General features: G+C 42.6%; 1 protein-coding gene across 2 annotated transcripts in view; it reads right to left on the bottom strand.

Annotated features, from left to right (window-relative positions):
* Positions 1-67: 67 nt before the first annotated feature.
* The window catches only part of zzef1 (zinc finger, ZZ-type with EF hand domain 1), a 69,278-nt gene continuing 46,580 nt past the window's right edge, over positions 68-22,765 (bottom strand). For both annotated transcript variants that reach the window (XM_058383971.1, XM_058383972.1), the window contains exons 47-53: positions 22,118-22,261; positions 21,326-21,494; positions 20,484-20,582; positions 19,069-19,234; positions 13,770-13,920; positions 12,815-12,886; positions 68-1,414 (exon numbers count right to left, since the gene is read on the bottom strand). In XM_058383971.1, the coding sequence (XP_058239954.1) occupies positions 1,334-1,414; positions 12,815-12,886; positions 13,770-13,920; positions 19,069-19,234; positions 20,484-20,582; positions 21,326-21,494; positions 22,118-22,261 (882 nt within the window). In that variant the 3' untranslated portion in view covers positions 68-1,333. The remainder of the gene's footprint in view (positions 1,415-12,814; positions 12,887-13,769; positions 13,921-19,068; positions 19,235-20,483; positions 20,583-21,325; positions 21,495-22,117; positions 22,262-22,765) is intronic.

Raw genomic sequence — 22,765 nt, 5'->3', positions numbered from 1 at the left:
CTGCGTTTCACCTCGATGCCGGTCCTACTAATCCCTGTCTTCAGTCACCGATGCACAAAAAAATACCTTAATGTCTATTGTTTAAATCATCCAAATATCATCCAGGCAAGAAGAGATCCTTCCGGAACGTTCCTCGTTCTTTGAGATGACAAAAAAATTTTTTTCCTTTTAGGCGAGAAGTTTCTTTGGCGTCAACGACTTTTTATTTATTTTTTATTTTTTTATTGTTCGTTTTCTAGTTTCAACCCACTAAAATAAAATCCAGAACAAAAACCAGCTTTAATCACACGTCTGATTAATGATGTCCTATGCAATGACAAAAAGAAAGCTAACTAAACCTCCTACCACCGTGTTTTTAAAAATTCCCTTAATCTCATTCATCTAATGGTTCAAGCAGCTTATCAAACAGAAGGAAAAATAAAAATTAAAAGAGAAACCAACTTAAAAAAAAAAAAAAAAGAAAAAGAAAGATGATTTCATTCTCAGGTTTCGGAGCAGTCCGTTAAATTCTGAAGCCTTCACTGATGGCTTTAAGGCTACAGGTGCCTATGGCACATCAGAGCAACCTTCCCAGGAGTTTTTTCAAGTGATGGATGTATAACAGTATACAGGTTAATGTGAACATTCAAATAATAATAATAATAATAATGATAATAATAATAATAATTAAAAAAAAAAAAAGCTGTGTTTTTTTGTTACCGCCGTTTTCGTAAATTTGTGAATAAAGCGTCTCTCTCTGCGCCGTGATCTCGGAGGCCGTCGCTGGTTCGGGACCGAAGTCTCAGGGGCCGCTCTGACGGATGAGGCTGCGTGAGCCGCCGCTTGTATTTTTAGGGCGGCGCGAGGTGACCTGCTTTCAGCCTGATCGATTGTCTCGCTCGAGGTGCGCTTGAAGAGGAGCATAAATAAAGAGGAGGGGATGAGCGACTTTGCAGAAGGGCCGGGGGGGGGGGTTATGGGGGGCGGCGGCGAATTTGGCACGCGGCACCGCTGCCCTGTTTTCAGCGCTGGAGCTGCTTCAAGTAGGAAATGAAGAGGGCGTTTAAAAGGAGAAAAAAAAAAAAAGAGAAAGTTCTCGAGAGGTGCCTTTGGCCCGTCCGTTTCTGATGTCCTCGAATAATATGACATGAATTGTCCCTTTTGGATTAAGGAGGGCTCCGGTTTCTGGAAGACGCTGCATATGAGTGTGTGTGTAAGAGTGTGAGAGAGAGAGAGAGAGAGAGAGAGAGAGAGAGAGAGAAAGAGAGGGATGGGGTTTTCCTGGAACACCTTTTACCTGCCTGTTTATAAGGCAGCGATGGAGGACACACACACTGCGCCGACTTTCCCCGTCTCAGGGAGAAACATTCAGCAGTCTGGTGGATTTATTTGGGTAATTGATGGCCAGGCTGATGGCAGCGATGTTCTTCAGGGCCTGCGCCATAAAGGATAAGAGAACATAAAAAAAAAAAAAAAGAAAAAAAGAAAAAGAAGGAAGGTCAGAACAACACTGTTGGAAATGTGCCACTTAAAAACATTTCTGGCGTAGGAATAAATACAGCAAAAAAAAACAAAAAACTAAAAACACGATTTCCAGAGCCAGAAGTAAAAGGAAGAGCGTGCTGTGGATATGGAGCGATACACTCCAGTGTGTTTCAGCAGCCTACACTGTGCTCACACACACAACACAACACAACACGGTCATCTTCCCACCTCTTCTGATCACATCCATGCGGGATAATTACTAAAAGCATAACCACAATCCTCCCACCCACACACACACACACACACACACACACACACACACACACACACACACACACACACAGAGGCTCATGCATCACGTCAGCTTCGACGTCTCTTCATCTGATAGTCACGTTGCAGAGGCAGCGATTGTCGAAAACATTTCAGTGATTCATGGGAGACGAACTAGCAAAGGTTTATGATTGTTTTGGTTTTTTTTATCTGATCCTGAAGTGACACGGTTGCTAAGTGCCCCCATTGCTAGCAAAATACTTTAGCAAGACGGAGAGGAAAAAAAACAAAACATCATTTTTACCACAAAAACTCCCTGAAGTGCGTCTTAAAGTGCAAAAAAACTAATAGTAATAAATTCATAAAAATAATAAAAAATAAAAAAATAAAAAAGTAATAAATAATAATAAAAAAAAGAACCCGGTCTATAGCAGTATATACGTAATTTATTTTAAAAAATAAATTACTTTAAAAAAAAAACCTTTTCCTTTTTATATTCAGTGAAATTGGTTTTTATCAGACACCATCAGGTTCAGAGCTTTATCAGTATGTTAGTGTAGGGTGCCAGTTACAGTTACAGGAAGTTCTCCTAGCATGTGACTGTGTACGGAAAATTAAAAAAAAACTCCTTCTCAAGCCATAATTCTGACTCTAATCATCATCATCATCATCATCATCATCATCATCTGCTCAGTTCGGGGGAGTCTGCGTCCATGACCGCCTCAGATTCCTGTCCGTGGCTGAAAGGAGTGGAACCTGATGTGGTCTTCTGCTGGTGCAGTTCATCCACCATGACGGCTGATTGGATAACAGAGAACGTGCGGGTGCACAGGTGTTTCTTTTAAAGTGGCCGGACGAGTGTATATTCCTGCTACACGATACGACGCTCGTAATATGTGGAGACGAACAGAACCAGCGCCTTTATACTTTATTGTTATATTCTATAACATGACTGAACACATCTAATCATTTCTCTAAACACTCCTCCAAACATCTCTACACACTCCTCCAAACATCTCTACACACTCCTCCAAACATCTCTACACTCCTCCAAACATCTCTACACTCCTCCAAACATCTCTACACACTCCTCCAAACATCTCTACACTCCTCCAAACATCTCTACACTCCTCCAAACATCTCTACACACTCCTCCAAACATCTCTACACTCCTCCAAACATCTCTACACACTCCTCCAAACATCTCTACACTCCTCCAAACATCTCTACACACTCCTCCAAACATCTCTACACACTCCTCCAAACATCTCTACACTCCTCCAAACATCTCTACACACTCCTCCAAACATCTCTACACACTCCTCCAAACATCTCTACACTCCTCCAAACATCTCTACACACTCCTCCAAACATCTCTACACTCCTCCAAACATCTCTACACTCCTCCAAACATCTCTACACTCCTCCAAACATCTCTACACACTCCTCCAAACATCTCTACACTCCTCCAAACATCTCTACACTCCTCCAAACATCTCTAAACACTCCTCCAAACATCTCTACACTCCTCCAAACATCTCTAAACACTCCTCCAAACATCTCTAAACACTCCTCCAAACATCTCTACACTCCTCCAAACATCTCTACACTCCTCCAAACATCTCTACACTCCTCCAAACATCTCTAAACACTCCTCCAAACATCTCTACACTCCTCCAAACATCTCTACACTCCTCCAAACATCTCTACACTCCTCCAAACATCTCTAAACACTCCTCCAAACATCTCTAAACACTCCTCCAAACATCTCTAAACACTCCTCCAAACATCTCTAAACACTCCTCCAAACATCTCTACACACTCCTCCAAACATCTCTACACACTCCTCCAAACATCTCTACACACTCCTCCAAACATCTCTACACTCCTCCAAACATCTCTACACTCCCAAACATCTCTAAACACTCCTGCAAACATCTCTAAACACTCCTCCAAACATCTCTACACTCCTCCAAACATCTCTACACTCCTCCAAACATCTCTACACTCCCAAACATCTCTAAACACTCCTCCAAACATCTCTACACTCCTCCAAACATCTCTACACTCCTCCAAACATCTCTACACTCCTCCAAACATCTCTAAACACTCCTCCAAACATCTCCACACTCCTCCAAACATCTCTACACTCCTCCAAACATCTCTAAACACTCCTGCAAACATCTCTAAACACCCCCAAACATCTCTAAACACTCCTCCAAACATCTCTACACTCCTCCAAACATCTCTACACTCCTCCAAACATCTCTACACTCCTCCAAACACTCCTGCAAACATCTCTACACTCCTCCAAACACTCCTGCAAACATCTCTACACTCCTGCAAACATCTCTACACTCCTCCAAACACTCCTCCAAACATCTCTACACTCCTCCAAACACTCCTGCAAACATCTCTACACTCCTCCAAACATCTCTAAACACTCCTCCAAACATCTCTACACTCCTCCAAACATCTCTACACTCCTCCAAACATCTCTACACTCCTCCAAACATCTCTAAACACTCCTCCAAACATCTCTAAACACTCCTCCAAACATCTCTACACTCCTCCAAACACTCCTGCAAACATCTCTACACTCCTCCAAACATCTCTAAACACTCCTGCAAACATCTCTAAACACCCCCAAACATCTCTAAACACTCCTCCAAACATCTCTACACTCCTCCAAACATCTCTAAACACTCCTCCAAACATCTCTACACTCCTCCAAACATCTCTACACTCCTCCAAACATCTCTAAACACTCCTCCAAACATCTCTACACTCCTCCAAACACTCCTGCAAACATCTCTACACTCCTCCAAACATCTCTACACTCCTCCAAACATCTCTAAACACTCCTCCAAACATCTCTACACTCCTCCAAACATCTCTACACTCCTCCAAACATCTCTACACTCCTCCAAACATCTCTACACTCCTCCAAACATCTCTACACTCCTCCAAACATCTCTAAACACTCCTCCAAACATCTCTAAACACTCCTGCAAACATCTCTACACTCCTCCAAACATCTCTACACTCCCATACATCTCTAAACACTCCTGCAAACATCTCTAAACACCCCCAAACATCTCTAAACACTCCTCCAAACATCTCTACACTCCTCCAAACATCTCTACACTCCTCCAACATCTCTACACTCCTCCAAACATCTCTAAACACTCCTCCAAACATCTCTACACTCCTCCAAACATCTCTAAACACTCCTCCAAACATCTCTACACTCCTCCAAACATCTCTAAACACTCCTCCAAACACTCCTGCAAACATCTCTACACTCCTCCAAACATCTCTAAACACTCCTCCAAACATCTCTAAACACTCCTCCAAACATCTCTAAACACTCCTCCAAACATCTCTACACTCCTCCAAACACTCCTGCAAACATCTCTACACTCCTGCAAACATCTCTACACTCCTCCAAACATCTCTAAACACTCCTCCAAACACTCCTGCAAACATCTCTACACTCCTCCAAACATCTCTAAACACTCCTCCAAACATCTCTAAACACTCCTCCAAACATCTCTACACTCCTCCAAACATCTCTACACTCCTCCAAACATCTCTAAACACTCCTCCAAACACTCCTGCAAACATCTCTACACTCCTCCAAACACTCCTCCAAACATCTCTACACACTCCTCCAAACATCTCTAAACACTCCTCCAAACATCTCTACACTCCTCCAAACACTCCTGCAAACATCTCTACACTCCTCCAAACACTCCTGCAAACATCTCTACACTCCTGCAAACATCTCTACACTCCTCCAAACACTCCTCCAAACATCTCTACACTCCTCCAAACACTCCTGCAAACATCTCTACACTCCTCCAAACATCTCTAAACACTCCTCCAAACATCTCTACACTCCTCCAAACATCTCTACACTCCTCCAAACATCTCTACACTCCTCCAAACATCTCTACACTCCTCCAAACATCTCTACACTCCTGCAAACATCTCTACACTCCTCCAAACATCTCTAAACACTCCTCCAAACACTCCTCCAAACATCTCTAAACACTCCTCCAAACATCTCTACACTCCTGCAAACATCTCTACACTCCTCCAAACATCTCTACACTCCTCCAAACATCTCTACACTCCTCCAAACATCTCTACACTCCTCCAAACATCTCTAAACACTCCTCCAAACACTCCTGCAAACATCTCTACACTCCTCCAAACACTCCTCCAAACATCTCTAAACACTCCTGCAAACATCTCTAAACACTCCTGCAAACATCTCTAAACACTCCTGCAAACATCTCTACACTCCTCCAAACATCTCTAAACACTCCTCCAAACACTCCTGCAAACATCTCTAAACACTCCTGCAAACATCTCTAAACACTCCTCCAAACATCTCTACACTCCTCCAAACATCTCTAAACACTCCTCCAAACACTCCTGCAAACATCTCTAAACACTCCTGCAAACATCTCTACACTCCTCCAAACATCTCTAAACACTCCTCCAAACACTCCTGCAAACATCTCTAAACACTCCTGCAAACATCTCTACACTCCTCCAAACATCTCTAAACACTCCTCCAAACACTCCTGCAAACATCTCTAAACACTCCTGCAAACATCTCTAAACACTCCTCCAAACACTCCTGCAAACATCTCTACACTCCTCCAAACATCTCTAAACACTCCTCCAAACATCTCTACACTCCTCCAAACATCTCTACACTCCTGCAAACATCTCTACACTCCTCCAAACATCTCTAAACACTCCTCCAAACACTCCTGCAAACATCTCTACACTCCTCCAAACACTCCTCCAAACATCTCTACACACTCCTCCAAACATCTCTACACACTCCTCCAAACATCTCTAAACACTCCTGCAAACATCTCTACACTCCTCCAGACATCTCTACACTCCTCCAGACATCTCTACACTCCTCCAGACATCTCTACACTCCTCCAGACATCTCTACACTCCTCCAAACATCTCTAAACACCCCCAAACATCTCTACACTCCTCCAAACATCTCTAAACACTCCTCCAAACATCTCTACACTCCTCCAAACATCTCTACACTCCTGCAAACATCTCTACACTCCTCCAAACATCTCTAAACACTCCTCCAAACATCTCTACACTCCTCCAAACATCTCTACACTCCTCCAAACATCTCTACACTCCTCCAAACATCTCTAAACACTCCTCCAAACATCTCTACACTCCTCCAAACATCTCTACACTCCTCCAAACATCTCTACACTCCTCCAAACATCTCTACACTCCTGCAAACATCTCTACACTCCTCCAAACATCTCTAAACACTCCTCCAAACACTCCTGCAAACATCTCTACACTCCTCCAAACACTCCTCCAAACATCTCTACACACTCCTCCAAACATCTCTAAACACTCCTCCAAACATCTCTACACACTCCTCCAAACATCTCTAAACACTCCTCCAAACATCTCTACACACTCCTCCAAACATCTCTAAACACTCCTGCAAACATCTCTACACTCCTCCAGACATCTCTACACTCCTCCAGACATCTCTACACTCCTCCAAACATCTCTACACTCCTCCAAACATCTCTACACTCCTGCAAACATCTCTACACTCCTCCAAACACTCCTCCAAACATCTCTACACACTCCTCCAAACATCTCTAAACACTCCTCCAAACATCTCTACACTCCTGCAAACATCTCTACACTCCTCCAAACATCTCTAAACACTCCTCCAAACACTCCTGCAAACATCTCTACACTCCTCCAAACACTCCTCCAAACATCTCTACACACTCCTCCAAACATCTCTAAACACTCCTCCAAACATCTCTACACACTCCTCCAAACATCTCTAAACACTCCTCCAAACATCTCTACACACTCCTCCAAACATCTCTAAACACTCCTGCAAACATCTCTACACTCCTCCAGACATCTCTACACTCCTCCAAACATCTCTAAACACTCCTCCAAACATCTCTACACTCCCAAACATCTCTACACTCCCAAACATCTCTACACTCCCAAACATCTCTACACTCCTCCAAACATCTCTAAACACTCCTCCAAACATCTCTAAACACTCCTCCAAACACTCCTCCAAACATCTCTACACTCCTCCAAACATCTCTACACTCCTCCAAACACTCCTGCAAACATCTCTACACTCCTCCAAACACTCCTCCAAACATCTCTACACACTCCTCCAAACATCTCTAAACACTCCTCCAAACATCTCTAAACACTCCTCCAAACATCTCTACACACTCCTCCAAACATCTCTACACACTCCTGCAAACATCTCTAAACACTCCTGCAAACATCTCTACACTCCTCCAGACATCTCTACACTCCTCCAGACATCTCTAAACACCCCCAAACATCTCTACACTCCTCCAAACATCTCTACACTCCTCCAAACATCTCTACACTCCTCCAAACATCTCTACACTCCTCCAAACATCTCTAAACACTCCTCCAAACACTCCTGCAAACATCTCTACACTCCTCCAAACATCTCTACACTCCTCCAAACATCTCTACACTCCTCCAAACATCTCTAAACACTCCTCCAAACATCTCTACACTCCTCCAAACATCTCTACACTCCTCCAAACATCTCTACACTCCTCCAAACATCTCTACACTCCTGCAAACATCTCTACACTCCTCCAAACATCTCTACACTCCCAAACATCTCTAAACACTCCTCCAAACATCTCTACACTCCTCCAAACATCTCTACACTCCTCCAAACATCTCTACACTCCTGCAAACATCTCTACACTCCTCCAAACATCTCTAAACACTCCTCCAAACACTCCTGCAAACATCTCTACACTCCTCCAAACACTCCTCCAAACATCTCTACACACTCCTCCAAACATCTCTAAACACTCCTCCAAACATCTCTAAACACTCCTCCAAACATCTCTACACACTCCTCCAAACATCTCTAAACACTCCTGCAAACATCTCTACACTCCTCCAGACATCTCTACACTCCTCCAGACATCTCTACACTCCTCCAAACATCTCTACACTCCTCCAAACATCTCTACACTCCTGCAAACATCTCTACACTCCTCCAAACACTCCTCCAAACATCTCTACACACTCCTCCAAACATCTCTAAACACTCCTCCAAACATCTCTAAACACTCCTCCAAACATCTCTAAACACTCCTCCAAACATCTCTACACTCCTCCAAACATCTCTACACTCCCAAACATCTCTACACTCCCAAACATCTCTACACTCCTCCAAACATCTCTAAACACTCCTCCAAACATCTCTAAACACTCCTCCAAACACTCCTGCAAACATCTCTACACTCCTCCAAACACTCCTCCAAACATCTCTACACACTCCTCCAAACATCTCTAAACACTCCTCCAAACATCTCTACACACTCCTCCAAACATCTCTAAACACTCCTCCAAACATCTCTACACACTCCTCCAAACATCTCTACACACTCCTCCAAACATCTCTACACTCCTCCAGACATCTCTACACTCCTCCAGACATCTCTACACTCCTCCAAACATCTCTACACTCCTCCAAACATCTCTACACTCCTGCAAACATCTCTACACTCCTCCAAACACTCCTCCAAACATCTCTACACACTCCTCCAAACATCTCTAAACACTCCTCCAAACATCTCTAAACACTCCTCCAAACATCTCTACACTCCCAAACATCTCTACACTCCCAAACATCTCTACACTCCTCCAAACATCTCTACACTCCTCCAAACATCTCTACACTCCTCCAAACATCTCTAAACACTCCTCCAAACACTCCTGCAAACATCTCTACACTCCTCCAAACACTCCTCCAAACATCTCTACACACTCCTCCAAACATCTCTAAACACTCCTCCAAACATCTCTACACACTCCTCCAAACATCTCTACACTCCTCCAAACATCTCTACACTCCTCCAAACATCTCTACACTCCTCCAAACATCTCTACACTCCTCCAAACATCTCTAAACACTCCTCCAAACACTCCTGCAAACATCTCTACACTCCTCCAAACATCTCTACACTCCTCCAAACATCTCTACACTCCTCCAAACATCTCTAAACACTCCTCCAAACATCTCTACACACTCCTCCAAACATCTCTAAACACTCCTGCAAACATCTCTACACTCCTCCAGACATCTCTACACTCCTCCAGACATCTCTACACTCCTCCAAACATCTCTACACTCCTCCAAACATCTCTACACTCCTCCAAACATCTCTACACTCCTCCAAACATCTCTACACTCCTGCAAACATCTCTACACTCCTCCAAACATCTCTACACTCCCAAACATCTCTAAACACTCCTCCAAACATCTCTACACTCCTCCAAACATCTCTACACTCCTCCAAACATCTCTACACTCCTGCAAACATCTCTACACTCCTCCAAACATCTCTAAACACTCCTCCAAACACTCCTGCAAACATCTCTACACTCCTCCAAACACTCCTCCAAACATCTCTACACACTCCTCCAAACATCTCTAAACACTCCTCCAAACATCTCTACACACTCCTCCAAACATCTCTAAACACTCCTCCAAACATCTCTACACACTCCTCCAAACATCTCTAAACACTCCTGCAAACATCTCTACACTCCTCCAGACATCTCTACACTCCTCCAGACATCTCTACACTCCTCCAAACATCTCTACACTCCTCCAAACATCTCTACACTCCTGCAAACATCTCTACACTCCTCCAAACACTCCTCCAAACATCTCTACACACTCCTCCAAACATCTCTAAACACTCCTCCAAACATCTCTAAACACTCCTCCAAACATCTCTACACTCCTCCAAACATCTCTACACTCCCAAACATCTCTACACTCCCAAACATCTCTACACTCCTCCAAACATCTCTAAACACTCCTCCAAACATCTCTAAACACTCCTCCAAACACTCCTCCAAACATCTCTACACTCCTCCAAACATCTCTACACTCCTGCAAACATCTCTACACTCCTCCAAACACTCCTCCAAACATCTCTACACACTCCTCCAAACATCTCTAAACACTCCTCCAAACATCTCTAAACACTCCTCCAAACATCTCTACACACTCCTCCAAACATCTCTAAACACTCCTGCAAACATCTCTACACTCCTCCAGACATCTCTACACTCCTCCAGACATCTCTAAACACCCCCAAACATCTCTACACTCCTCCAAACATCTCTACACTCCTCCAAACATCTCTACACTCCTCCAAACATCTCTACACTCCTCCAAACATCTCTAAACACTCCTCCAAACACTCCTGCAAACATCTCTACACTCCTCCAAACACTCCTCCAAACATCTCTACACACTCCTCCAAACATCTCTAAACACTCCTCCAAACATCTCTACACACTCCTCCAAACATCTCTACACTCCTCCAAACATCTCTACACTCCTCCAAACATCTCTACACTCCTCCAAACATCTCTACACTCCTCCAAACATCTCTAAACACTCCTCCAAACACTCCTGCAAACATCTCTACACTCCTCCAAACATCTCTACACTCCTCCAAACATCTCTACACTCCTCCAAACATCTCTAAACACTCCTCCAAACATCTCTAAACACTCCTCCAAACATCTCTACACTCCTCCAAACATCTCTACACTCCTCCAAACATCTCTACACTCCTCCAAACATCTCTACACTCCTCCAAACATCTCTACACTCCTCCAAACATCTCTACACTCCCAAACATCTCTAAACACTCCTGCAAACATCTCTAAACACCTCCAAACATCTCTACACTCCTCCAAACATCTCTACACTCCTCCAAACATCTCTAAACACTCCTCCAAACATCTCTAAACACTCCTCCAAACACTCCTGCAAACATCTCTACACTCCTCCAAACATCTCTAAACACTCCTCCAAACACTCCTGCAAACATCTCTACACTCCTCCAAACATCTCTAAACACTCCTCCAAACATCTCTAAACACATCTAAACACATCTAAAGAGATCTAAACACATCTAAACACGTGTGAAGAGATCTAAACACCTCTAAACGTTCCTCTAAACACATCTAAAAACTCTCAACATGCCTAAATGTTCCTCTAAACACGTCTAAACACCTCTTAAACACGTCTTTGTGTCCTTTTGAGTTTCACACCCATCCTTCCCCGTTTATCATTAAGCCTTAAAAGCTTCATCTCCTTCTTGTCTCGTTGTCAATCTGTTTTCCTTTTGTCTCCTTCTTTCCCCGGAGGCTGTTCTGAATTTACGGTCCGCTGCAAGCGCACGTGTTTAACCGACGGCGAGATTTCGATTTTTTATATACGGCTGTTAGCCTCCGTTACTAGACAACCCTCCAACACCGAGGCTGTTATTAAACACTATCCAGCAGCACCGAAGGCGCATTATTCCTCCCGAAAAAAACAAAACACGGCGGAACACGGCCTCATTAAGTTTTCATGATATGTAGCGTGCTGTATCGGGCTTTCAGCGGGCGTATGTAAACAAGGTCACGTGGGCGACGTTTATCTGCTCGATCCATCTCGATCATGTCAACATACGTTCATAGTTATGGAGAATGGAGTCACGCATGCTCCGGGCTATAGCTTTCCTGCTTATACTCTCCACACTGATGGGAAAAATGTTCAAATAATAGTATAATGTTCAACACGCCTTGTTTAAAGAAGAAGTCCATCCTGCATTTCAATTTTTCTAAGCAGGATTTATTTCCAGAATAAAATTCGGAGCTTTTATTTTATTGTATGAATGAGTACGATGGTGAGTTTCTTCCCTCCACACAGAAATTTCTATATTCAAATTTAACCACTAAAATTCTGTGTAAGGTTTTTCCCCCAATAGAGACATCTCTCAGACTTGGAACAATTCGTCTGTATATATTGTATATATTTAGCAGACTGGGAACACCATTTTACTGGTAAAAACACACCATTATTTAAACACAGGATGATTTCTCTCCAAGCGTCTACAACTCGTATTGGGACTGACGGAGGTCAGTACATGCAGACTGTAGAGGAAGATGCTCGTCTTACCTGAGCTGTGCGTGCTACGAGTTGTTCGTTGGTTGTCAGAGCGAGCAGATACTCCTGAAGTACGCCCTGCTCCTGAAAACATAACCAAAACCAATCGTCAGAGCTAAAACGTCACCCCAATCTCAAAGAGTAAGGATACAGTGTGTACATTTCAGCACATCGTATTCATATACACATCACATCTACCTAACACCGTGCCTTTATCTCATCCCTTATCTTCTCCCAGTGTCGCCATTTCACAGACAAATTGATGTGTGGACAGAGCAGCGAGCTCGGACACTGGATAAGAAGCCCTCGGTGTTTATAAAGAGAGACCGAAAGTGGCAGAAAAATGTCCGACACGGTGCCGATTTGAGCCAGACTGCTCTTCGTCTCTCTGAGCTCTGTGTATAAACCGCTCCGGGCTTTAATGCCATCTAGGGTAACGAGGTGTACTGTTCTCATAACTTTTGTGGTACGTTGCGTAGAGTGATTAGCTTGTGTGTCGATGGTCACTACCTGTGTGTCCTTAAAAAGCTCCAGTGTATCTGTTGTTTATGGGGAAACTGTTACACGGAGCCTGTACCTGGAAGTGTACCTGCTGCATGGGAATGCTTTTAGCTGTACTGAGTGTGAATTCCAGGGCAGAGTGTGTCTGTGTGTGTGTACATATGACCATGACTTGCTTTACTCTAAAAGTTGTCAAGATGTGCTACTGCCCTCTAATGGAGTTCTTTTCTTCATTTCTCTCTCACACTTTCAAACACACACACACACACGATTCTTTGGTCAGGTGAGCAGGTGGACACAATAAACACAAGACTGTGTGTTCAGCACTCCTCCTAGAACTAACCCTTACACACTGAGTAACGTGATACATGCAAACTCACATGACACCAAGTGGATGTTGGTTCAGAGGAATGGTAGTGTGTGTGTGTGTAAGAAATAGTGTGAGAGGAGGCAAGCGAAATCTCACCATGGCTTTGGTCTCGGCAATGAAGAAGAGTTCGGTGAGAGCTCGATGAAGAGGCAACAGGACGGTGATGCTGGTGGGATCCTGATTCACACCACCCTCCATGGTGGTAAAGAGCTGCCAGAGCGGCCTGAGCAGGGTCAGATCACAGCCCCTGCAACACACACCCACAAAATCTGTCTTACTTCCTGTGTAAGGATTTTTCCATCGACAGTCTTCAACAATTATCATAATAACATCATCTTTGCTCTACAGAGACCTAACAATAATCATAACCTCGATAACTGAGCCTTACAGCTCTTTTAGCTTTTATTTTAATTACATTCCCCCTCCATCCATCAGGGGACACGTTAGTCCCCACCTAGAAATTAAAAATTGCAGACACACACACACTCTCGGCTGGTTGAACAGGAACATCATAGGACAGTCAAATGACTTAAATGGTTAGCTGGAGCACCACGTTCATGATGTCTCCATATCATATTACCTACAGAAGCTGAAACTGAATCGTTTGCTTCTCTTAAACAACACGGTTCCTGAATCATTTTCACGACATATTTGATTCGTTTTGAAGCATAGCTTTTACATTCACCTTCACGGGCTTAAAATCGGTCGTTTTTCACACAGCAATACTTCAATTCATGTAGTAAATGACATCCTATTGACTGGACATGCTCACTATGTAGTGGAAGACCAGGACATGTGCCATATTCGTAAAAGAGTCATTTGAGATTCAAAAAGCTTCATTAAGTTTAAAATTATGTTTTAAATACTTTTTTAAAGATAAGTATGTTTGTCCTAAAAATGGTGCATGGACCCCTATTATTATTATTATTATTAATAATAATAATAATAATATCATCATCATTACTATTATAATCATCATCATCATTATTATTATTACTATTATCATCATCATCATTATTATTATTATTACTATTATTATTGTTTTATTATTATCATCATAATTATTATTATTTTTATTATTATTATGATTTATTTTTTTAATTATTTTTTTTATTAGACTTTAACATGTCCATAAAATGCTTGGTAAGCTGTATATAAAATCTGGCACTGTGATAGAGGACAGATTCAGCTACCCTATGCCACAAAAAGAGCAAATGTGTATAAACATTTTGCAATAATCAAATTTCCAATTCGTTTTGTTCAACAAATCTTAGATCACGGCGGTTAGACAAATCCAAACTTGTTTCTCGCATTTAAAAAAAAAAATATGTGTGACAGTTTATCCATAATGTGAAAGCGCATTTGACAGTAAAGCAGTTAAACAGGAAGTGAAGGCATTTCTTGGCAACGGCACGTGGTATTCAGACTCAAACGTCTAACGTGAGCGAAGAACCAGGACTTGGCACTTCAGAGACAGTGAGGCTGTATCTCAGCAATGCTTTTACATGTACATATCGAACCCCAAAACTGGCAGAGATTTTTTTGTAGCAGCCTGACCTGGGAAACTCGAGAGGGCTTAGAGAAACCAGCAACGACTTGATGTACTGCCATTACATTTAGAAAATCTTCCTAGGTTTTGGTCTTCGTTCGTATCGGAGCGAGAAAGTGTTTGGTCCATCAAGGTGCTTTTTCTTTAGATTTAATAAGACAATTTAAACAAAATGCAAACCAACCAAATACATAAATGTGTGTGTATAGATAAAGTGTAAATAATGTATAGTACAAATGACATGGATTTATTCCTCCATGCCAAAAGGTGAGTAAAAGTAGAAGAAGGGATCTGCCATCAAGTACGTAAATATTATGGAAAATCTGGATAGTATTCAAATAGCGAAGTTCAACAGCATGAGCAGATGAAAACACACACATTGTGTTGTGCATGTACATGAGGTCAGATATGTACACAGATATATATACACACACACACACACACACACACACACACACACACACACTGAGCAAAAAAAGAATGAGATCATTCTTTCTTTAATAGGCACACAGTCATCTGCTGTAATTCAGTGCTCTGGCTGACTGCTGCATCACTTTCAGCCACAGGTGGGCAGGGAGCCATTTGCATGGTCTATTCCTCCAACCTCTTATTCATCTGACGCCACAGACCATAATATCCCCATTTTAGATCAACACACACACACACACACACACAGTCTGCTGGAGATGATCGTGTCCTGGAGTCCAGACACCATGGAAAACATGCAAATCGTCTCACTGGCATGTGAACCCATCGTCATGGCAACAATCAAGAGAGGAAGCATGCGGCTAGTGCTTTATGCAAAAGCTTTGTAAATCTGAAGCCCAGGCGCATACACACACACACACACACATACACTATTGTCAACTTATTAAGCGAGAAGTAATGAGGTAACTTCTCTATTTACTCTGGATCTGGGATCAGTCCTTTAGAGTTGACTAAACACAGTAAGTATGGTACACACACACACACAAACACACACACACACACAGTGCTAGATGCTGTTACGATGATGTCATTCTAGTCGAGTGGAGAAGAAAATCTCAATAGATAAATATATCAAAAGTATCAAATGATCAAAAACAGAAGATGCAAATAAGAATTTTGAGGAGAAACATTTCCCTCAGGTACCTGCTCCCTGTGCTGTCACACTTCTGTTTGACAAAAGTTTTGTGAGTGCAGTATTCCCTGAAAATATTCATAAATACCAGACATACACCTCTCCTTACCCAACACACACCTCTCCTTACCCAACACGCACCACTCCTTACCCAACACGCACCACTCCTTACCCAACACGCACCACTCCTTACCCAACACGCACCACTCCTTACCCAACACGCACCACTCCTTACCCAACACGCACCTCTCCTTACCCAACACGCACCTCTCCTTACCCAACACGCACCTCTCCTTACCCAACATGCACCTCTCCTTACCCAACATACACCTCTCCTTACTCAACATACACCTCTCCTTACCCAACATACACCTCTCCTTACCCAACACACACCTCTCCTTACCCAACACACACCTCTCCTTACCCAACACACACCTCTCCTTACCCAACACACACCTCTCCTTACCCAACACACACCACTCCTTACCCAACATACACCTCTCCTTACCCAACATACACCTCTCCTTACCCAACATACACCTCTCCTTACCCAACATACACCTCTCCTTACCCAACATACACCTCTCCTTACTCAACATACACCTCTCCTTACCCAACATGCACTGCACATGGGACCATGCAGCTTGACTTGAACATGAATCTAATGCTGCAGTCACATAATTACTACAGGAAATGTCTCTGAACTGCAGCACAGTTCCCCTTAATTCATCCTCAGAGATAATTAGCTGTTGTTAATGTTCGCTACTGGACAAACACCGAGCACCAAAACACTGAATAAAGACTGGAGGATGGGTCACTCCATTATTCTAGCCAGACTAGATAAACAATGAACATTTAATCCATCTTCTATACCCCACATGTTGGGGGAAAAAAAGATTTTAATGCTTTATTATGCTGAATAAAAAAAAACAAAATGCAATAAAAAAAAAAGTACCTGGGAAATCAGAAGGCATACATTACAGCTGCTTCAGTAGCTTTATCAAAGAGTAAATATTAGGGCTTTCATAATAAACGGCTGAGCAAATACTATTCACTCGTTCTGCTGCTTGATGCATCTAATGAACCATCCTTTTAGCCAAAATAAGCCTCGCTTGATGGAGGTGAAGAATTTAAGCACACACTTTTCTGAGAGTCGGAAATTTGGAATGCGCCACGGCACGACTGATGCTTTTTATTTCATTTATTTATTTATTTATTTATTTATTTATTTATTTATTTATTTATTTATTTATTTCACAGAATCTGTACTAGAGGAATGTGTCTGCTTTTAATAAATAATGTATTGGGATTTTACTAGAGATCTTCATTTGTGTTTTCTGTTTTGCTTCTTCAAAATAGCAAGAAAAAAAAAATTAAGGTCTAAAGAAATAATAAAATAAAATAATACATGAATAAATAAATTTAAAAAAATTAAATTACATTAAAATAAATAAAAAATAAATATAAAATTAAATAAAATAAAATAATTGAAGTTTAAAATTCTAGTTTATAACAGTAATAATGGTTTAAATTTAAGGGTCTGTAGACATTCTTTGACCTGATGGTGGCAGGAGACTGTACTAACTCGGTTAGTCGTATTTTTTCCCCCTCCGTGATTCAAGCACAAACAGTTAATGTTAGCTGACTGAATCGGTATAAAATGCGACCATTTGAGTACTAAATCCAACATGAATGCCCTTTTAAAGGAATTTGAACATTCCCTGTCAGCTCTAATTCCTGAGCTCTTGGCCTGACAGGAGCAGGCTCAGAAAGGGAGGGTTACATTTACACATCCATCAAGAAGAGCTTCAACTAGCAGATGCAAATTTACTGGAATGCTGGTATGGAAATTCTCCTGCCTGTGTGTGATCTACCCTGACGCTTCAGCATTAGCAGAGAAGAACTCATCACTGTGGAGGGAACCTACAGGAACACGCCCTACGGTTCTGGTAATACATGTGTCAATGGTGATATTACTGAGTGGGCAGAAGGGAATATATATATATATATATATATATATATATATATATATATATATATATATATATATATATATATGAGAGAGAGGGAGAGAGAGGGACAGACAGAGAGAGAGACAGAGAGAGAGAGAGAGAGAGAGAGAGAGAGAGAGACAGAGAGAGCATAACAGAAAGAGTGAGTGAGAGAGAGAGAGCATAACAGAAAGAGAGAGAGAGAGCATAACAAAGAGTGAGTGAGAGAGAGAGAGAGAGAGAGAGAGAGAGAGAGCATGACAGAAAGAGTGAGTGAGAGAGAGAGAGAGAGAGAGAGAGAGCATAACAGAAAGAGTGAGTGAGAGAGAGAGAGAGAGAGAGAGAGAGAGCGAGCATAAGAGAAAGAGTGAGTGAGAGAGAGAGCATAACAGAAAGAGAGAGAGAGCATAACAGAAAGAGTGAGTGAGAGAGAGAGAGAGAGAGAGCATAACAGAAAGAGTGAGTGAGAGAGAGAGAGAGAGAGAGAGAGAGAGAGAGAGCATAACAGAAAGAGTGAGTGAGAGAGAGAGAGAGAGCATAACAGAAAGAGTGAGTGAGAGAGAGAGCGCATAACAGAGAGAGAGAGAGAGAGAGAGAGAGCATAACAGAAAGAGAGAGAGAGCATAACAGAAAGAGCGAGAGAGAGAGAGAGAGAGAGAGAGAGAGAGAGAGCGCATAACAGAAAGAGTGAGTGAGAGAGAGAGAGAGAGAGAGAGAGCTGTAACTAACACATACCACTGAGTAGGACACTGCAGTATCCTCAGCAGCAGGTGAATGGCCTTTAAGCGCTGACTTCCTGTCTGACGACAGGCCACGCTCACCTGCCATTCCCAGATGACTGCCAGTGGCAGATGGGCCAGAGCCTGGTCATCAGCCAACATCTGCTTCAGGATCTCAAAACCTGCGTTCGGACAAAAACAAAGCAGAAACGTCCATTACGGCTGTTTTTAGATCAGCGACAAGACAAGACGACTGCAACAACAATGAATCTGTAACATTAAGCTGTGAGATACGGATATAAACCTGACTCCTCATGACTCTTTCATTAGTAGTAAAGCCGTCCTAACTGGACACATCTTCAGAGAGAGATTCTCTGCCGAGAGAGGTTTAATACTCCGCACTATTTTGAGCGTCCTGGTTTCGCTCACACTGTACCTGGGCAGGATGGGTACGCAAATAAAGCCAGGGTACTTGGGTATGGATTATTTTGGTAAGTGGAAATGGAAAACAATGTGGGATTTCCCACTGAGCCACATCAGCAGCTGGAGAGCTCGAGCTATTTAGACTACTGATTTAATATCAGATCAGCTTCATGCATTTGACCGGATTCTGAGAGATACTTAAAACAAAAGATTGCTTAGCACTTTAAGAATATTGCCAATTATGGACAATGTGGGCTCCTGGGCAGAAATCTGACATTTATAATCAGTCCAATGACAAGACACTTAATATTTAGATTACAAAAGCAGCCAGATGGAAAGATAAAACTTTCCCTTCAACATCGTTCCCCTTATCAGAACTGTTCTGTTAGCATAACAATGCTTTCTAAAATCAGACACACACACACAATATAAATAAATCCTCCTTCTGTGCTAGGAAGCGCCCTTTTCGGCATTGCGACTCATTTTCCACTATTTACCTGAAAGGCCACCGAAAAGCCAGGGTTGCCAAGTTTATCCTAATTCCCCCCTTTCATGAGATTAATGACTTTAGAGTTCAAAGTAAACAAAGCATTTACCCCACAGAAAAAAAGGGGAAAAAAAGAGAAATATTAGATATTCCGAGGCAGACTCATAATTCCGACGATGTGGGGCAGAAAGGTACACGACTCAATTAGTGCGATAATTAAGAGTGGCGAGGACGCAGGTGAGGAGCGGGGGCACCTGCTGCTGCTCTGAAAATGACTACAGTAATCAATCACACACACTCGGAGGGGTGGGGTGGGGGGGATTCATGCTGCGTCTCTCTTTTTCTCTGTCTCTGTCTTTCTGGCACGAGAGTGCAGGCAGAGGTAGAATTGGGTCAAGCAATTCTGGTGGAAATTGACTGGATCTGGAAGCTGTTTTACTGAAAATAGGTTAAAACAGTTAAAGAAAGAAAACAGGACTAGGTTGTTAGAGAGAGAGAGAGAGAGAGAGAGAGACGCTGACCAGTTTGGAAGCGTCCGCGATGTCCTCCAGTCACAGTGAACTTGTAGCCCCATTCTGTATTACTCATGTCTGACACGAACCTGTAGTGAAGAGTGTCCCCTGTAGGAGAAAGAGAGTAACAATGAAAATCCACCATTTAATTCGAAAGCACTATGTAAGTCCCATGCAGAAGTATTCACCCTCCATGAACATCCACATTTTAGTGTTATAAGCTGGAACTGAAATGACTTCATTGTGATTGTCTATATAGTCTGTAATACTGAAATGAGGGGAAACAATCAGCATCACCAAGAGCTATCAAAACAAGTCTGGGACAAATGTACTAGAAAAACAGTGTTTGGGGTTAAAAAAGAAATTCATTATTTAAAAAAATATAGAAAATATGCCACAACTACGCCTTGAGGAACTAGAGGAAACCGTCCACCAAGCCTCAGAGGCAGGATAACATCCATAACTCACACCTGAGAAGCTGTTCCCAGGTCAATCCAAGCCTGGACATGTCACAATGCTGGGTCTTATGGATGAGTTACAAGCATCATTTGGAAGGCAGATTGGAAATGAGGTGGAAAACAAGATTCTGATGAGACCAAATGACTACGTTTGGTGGAAACCGTACACTGCTGATTACTTTGAGAACATCATCTCTACAGTGAAGCATGGTGGCAGTAGCATTATGTTATGTGGCTGGGTTTTATCAGCAGGAAATGGGAAATTAGTCAGGATTGAGGGATACTGGACAAAACCTGTTCGATTGAGACTGGGGCACCTACCAGTAAGACAAGAAAGTTACACTAGGGTTGAATATTTATACCAGGTGTTGTACAAGCATTGGAACTCATTACCTGGTATCTCCACATCAGCCCATTTGTGGTAGGAGCCGCTAAAGGTGTGCAGGTCCTGCTGGAAGTCGGCGCTGCTGGCCAGTTGCAGCTCGTCACAGCCCTCTTCGGTCTGGCAGCGAGAATCGAACTTCACAGACAGATAAAAAGCCCCGGGGATGTGCACCTTGTCCTGAAACGGTGGAGGAAATGGAGCAGGTCAGGGCAAGAATTCACTTTTAGCACCAGTGCGTCGTGTATTCCTATTATTCATAGCACTGTGGCAGAATGGGGTGGTCATGGAGGCAGAATGCTGCAGGATGAGGGCAAAATGGGGCAGTGCTGATCTGGCAGCAGATTCGGGGAGGTATAGGGAATAAGGTAGAATGCTGTAGAATAGAGGCAGAAATGTGAAGGCATAGGGCAGAACTGGGGAAGATTGGGTTACTTGATGGGGCAGGAATTGGGGCAGCATGAGCACAGAACTGAGGTAGAAAGGAAGAGGAATTGGGTAGCATGAGAGCAGAATGGTATAGGGGCTGTATGGTAGTGAGGAGAGGAGATTGTGGGGCAAATCTCTGACACAATGCATTGCATGGGAAGAGTGAGGACTAAATGGGGCCAGTAGATGACTGTAGGTGGCCAAGATGGGGGCAGAATAGGGGCAGATAGGGCTTTAGCAATATTGGGTCAGGATATTGGTTGTGGTTGGCATAGATGATGTATGGGAGTAGGGATCAGAGGCAGGATTGGAAGAATAGTGGCAGTATGGGAGCAGTATGAAAAAGGATGGAGGCAGAATGATAAATTTCATACCTCAAAGTTGGTGTTGTTGTCGTAGGGGTGTTTGGATTCCCGGACCTGCATGGCCATAACAGGCTCCTCCATGAACTGACACGCAGTCAGGGACAGACTGTCCAGCATGCTCTGACTGCAACCTTTTATAACTTTCTGCAGGATCTGCATCAACAAAGAAGAGGACAGTCAACACACATATTTTCCTCACACATTCACAAGCATTCTGTTCAAGGATTTTTTTGTATTGATTTCAGGGATTTCTCTTCACCTGTGCAAGTTTTATAAAGTAGATCTGAATAAAAAAAAGCCGACATTTAGCTTGAGGGAAAATGTTTTGCACATTGCTGAGGCTGAATCTTATTAAAAAAGAGATTTTTTAAAAAAGGTTTCCCATACGTATATGCAGTGCATGACAAATATTGCTGCTCGGATATTATTTTATTTTAATGATCGCTTACTGACTGAGCAAAAACACATTTTTTGACCACAAATCGGCTTACATGTTGCAAAAAATTTAAGCACACCGTGTATACACAGATCAGGCATAACATTATGACCAGTGAGAGGTGACGTGAATAACACTGATGGTCTCCTCATCGTGGCACCTGTTAGTGGGTGGGATATATTAGGCAGCAAGTGAACATTTTGTCGTCAAAGTTGATGTGT

This window comes from Hemibagrus wyckioides, linkage group LG28, assembly GCF_019097595.1.
Source record: "Hemibagrus wyckioides isolate EC202008001 linkage group LG28, SWU_Hwy_1.0, whole genome shotgun sequence".
NCBI classification, from domain to species: Eukaryota; Metazoa; Chordata; class Actinopteri; order Siluriformes; family Bagridae; genus Hemibagrus; species Hemibagrus wyckioides.
The sequence above is the reverse complement of the archived record's forward strand: the minus strand, read 5'-3'. Positions and strand labels throughout refer to the sequence as shown.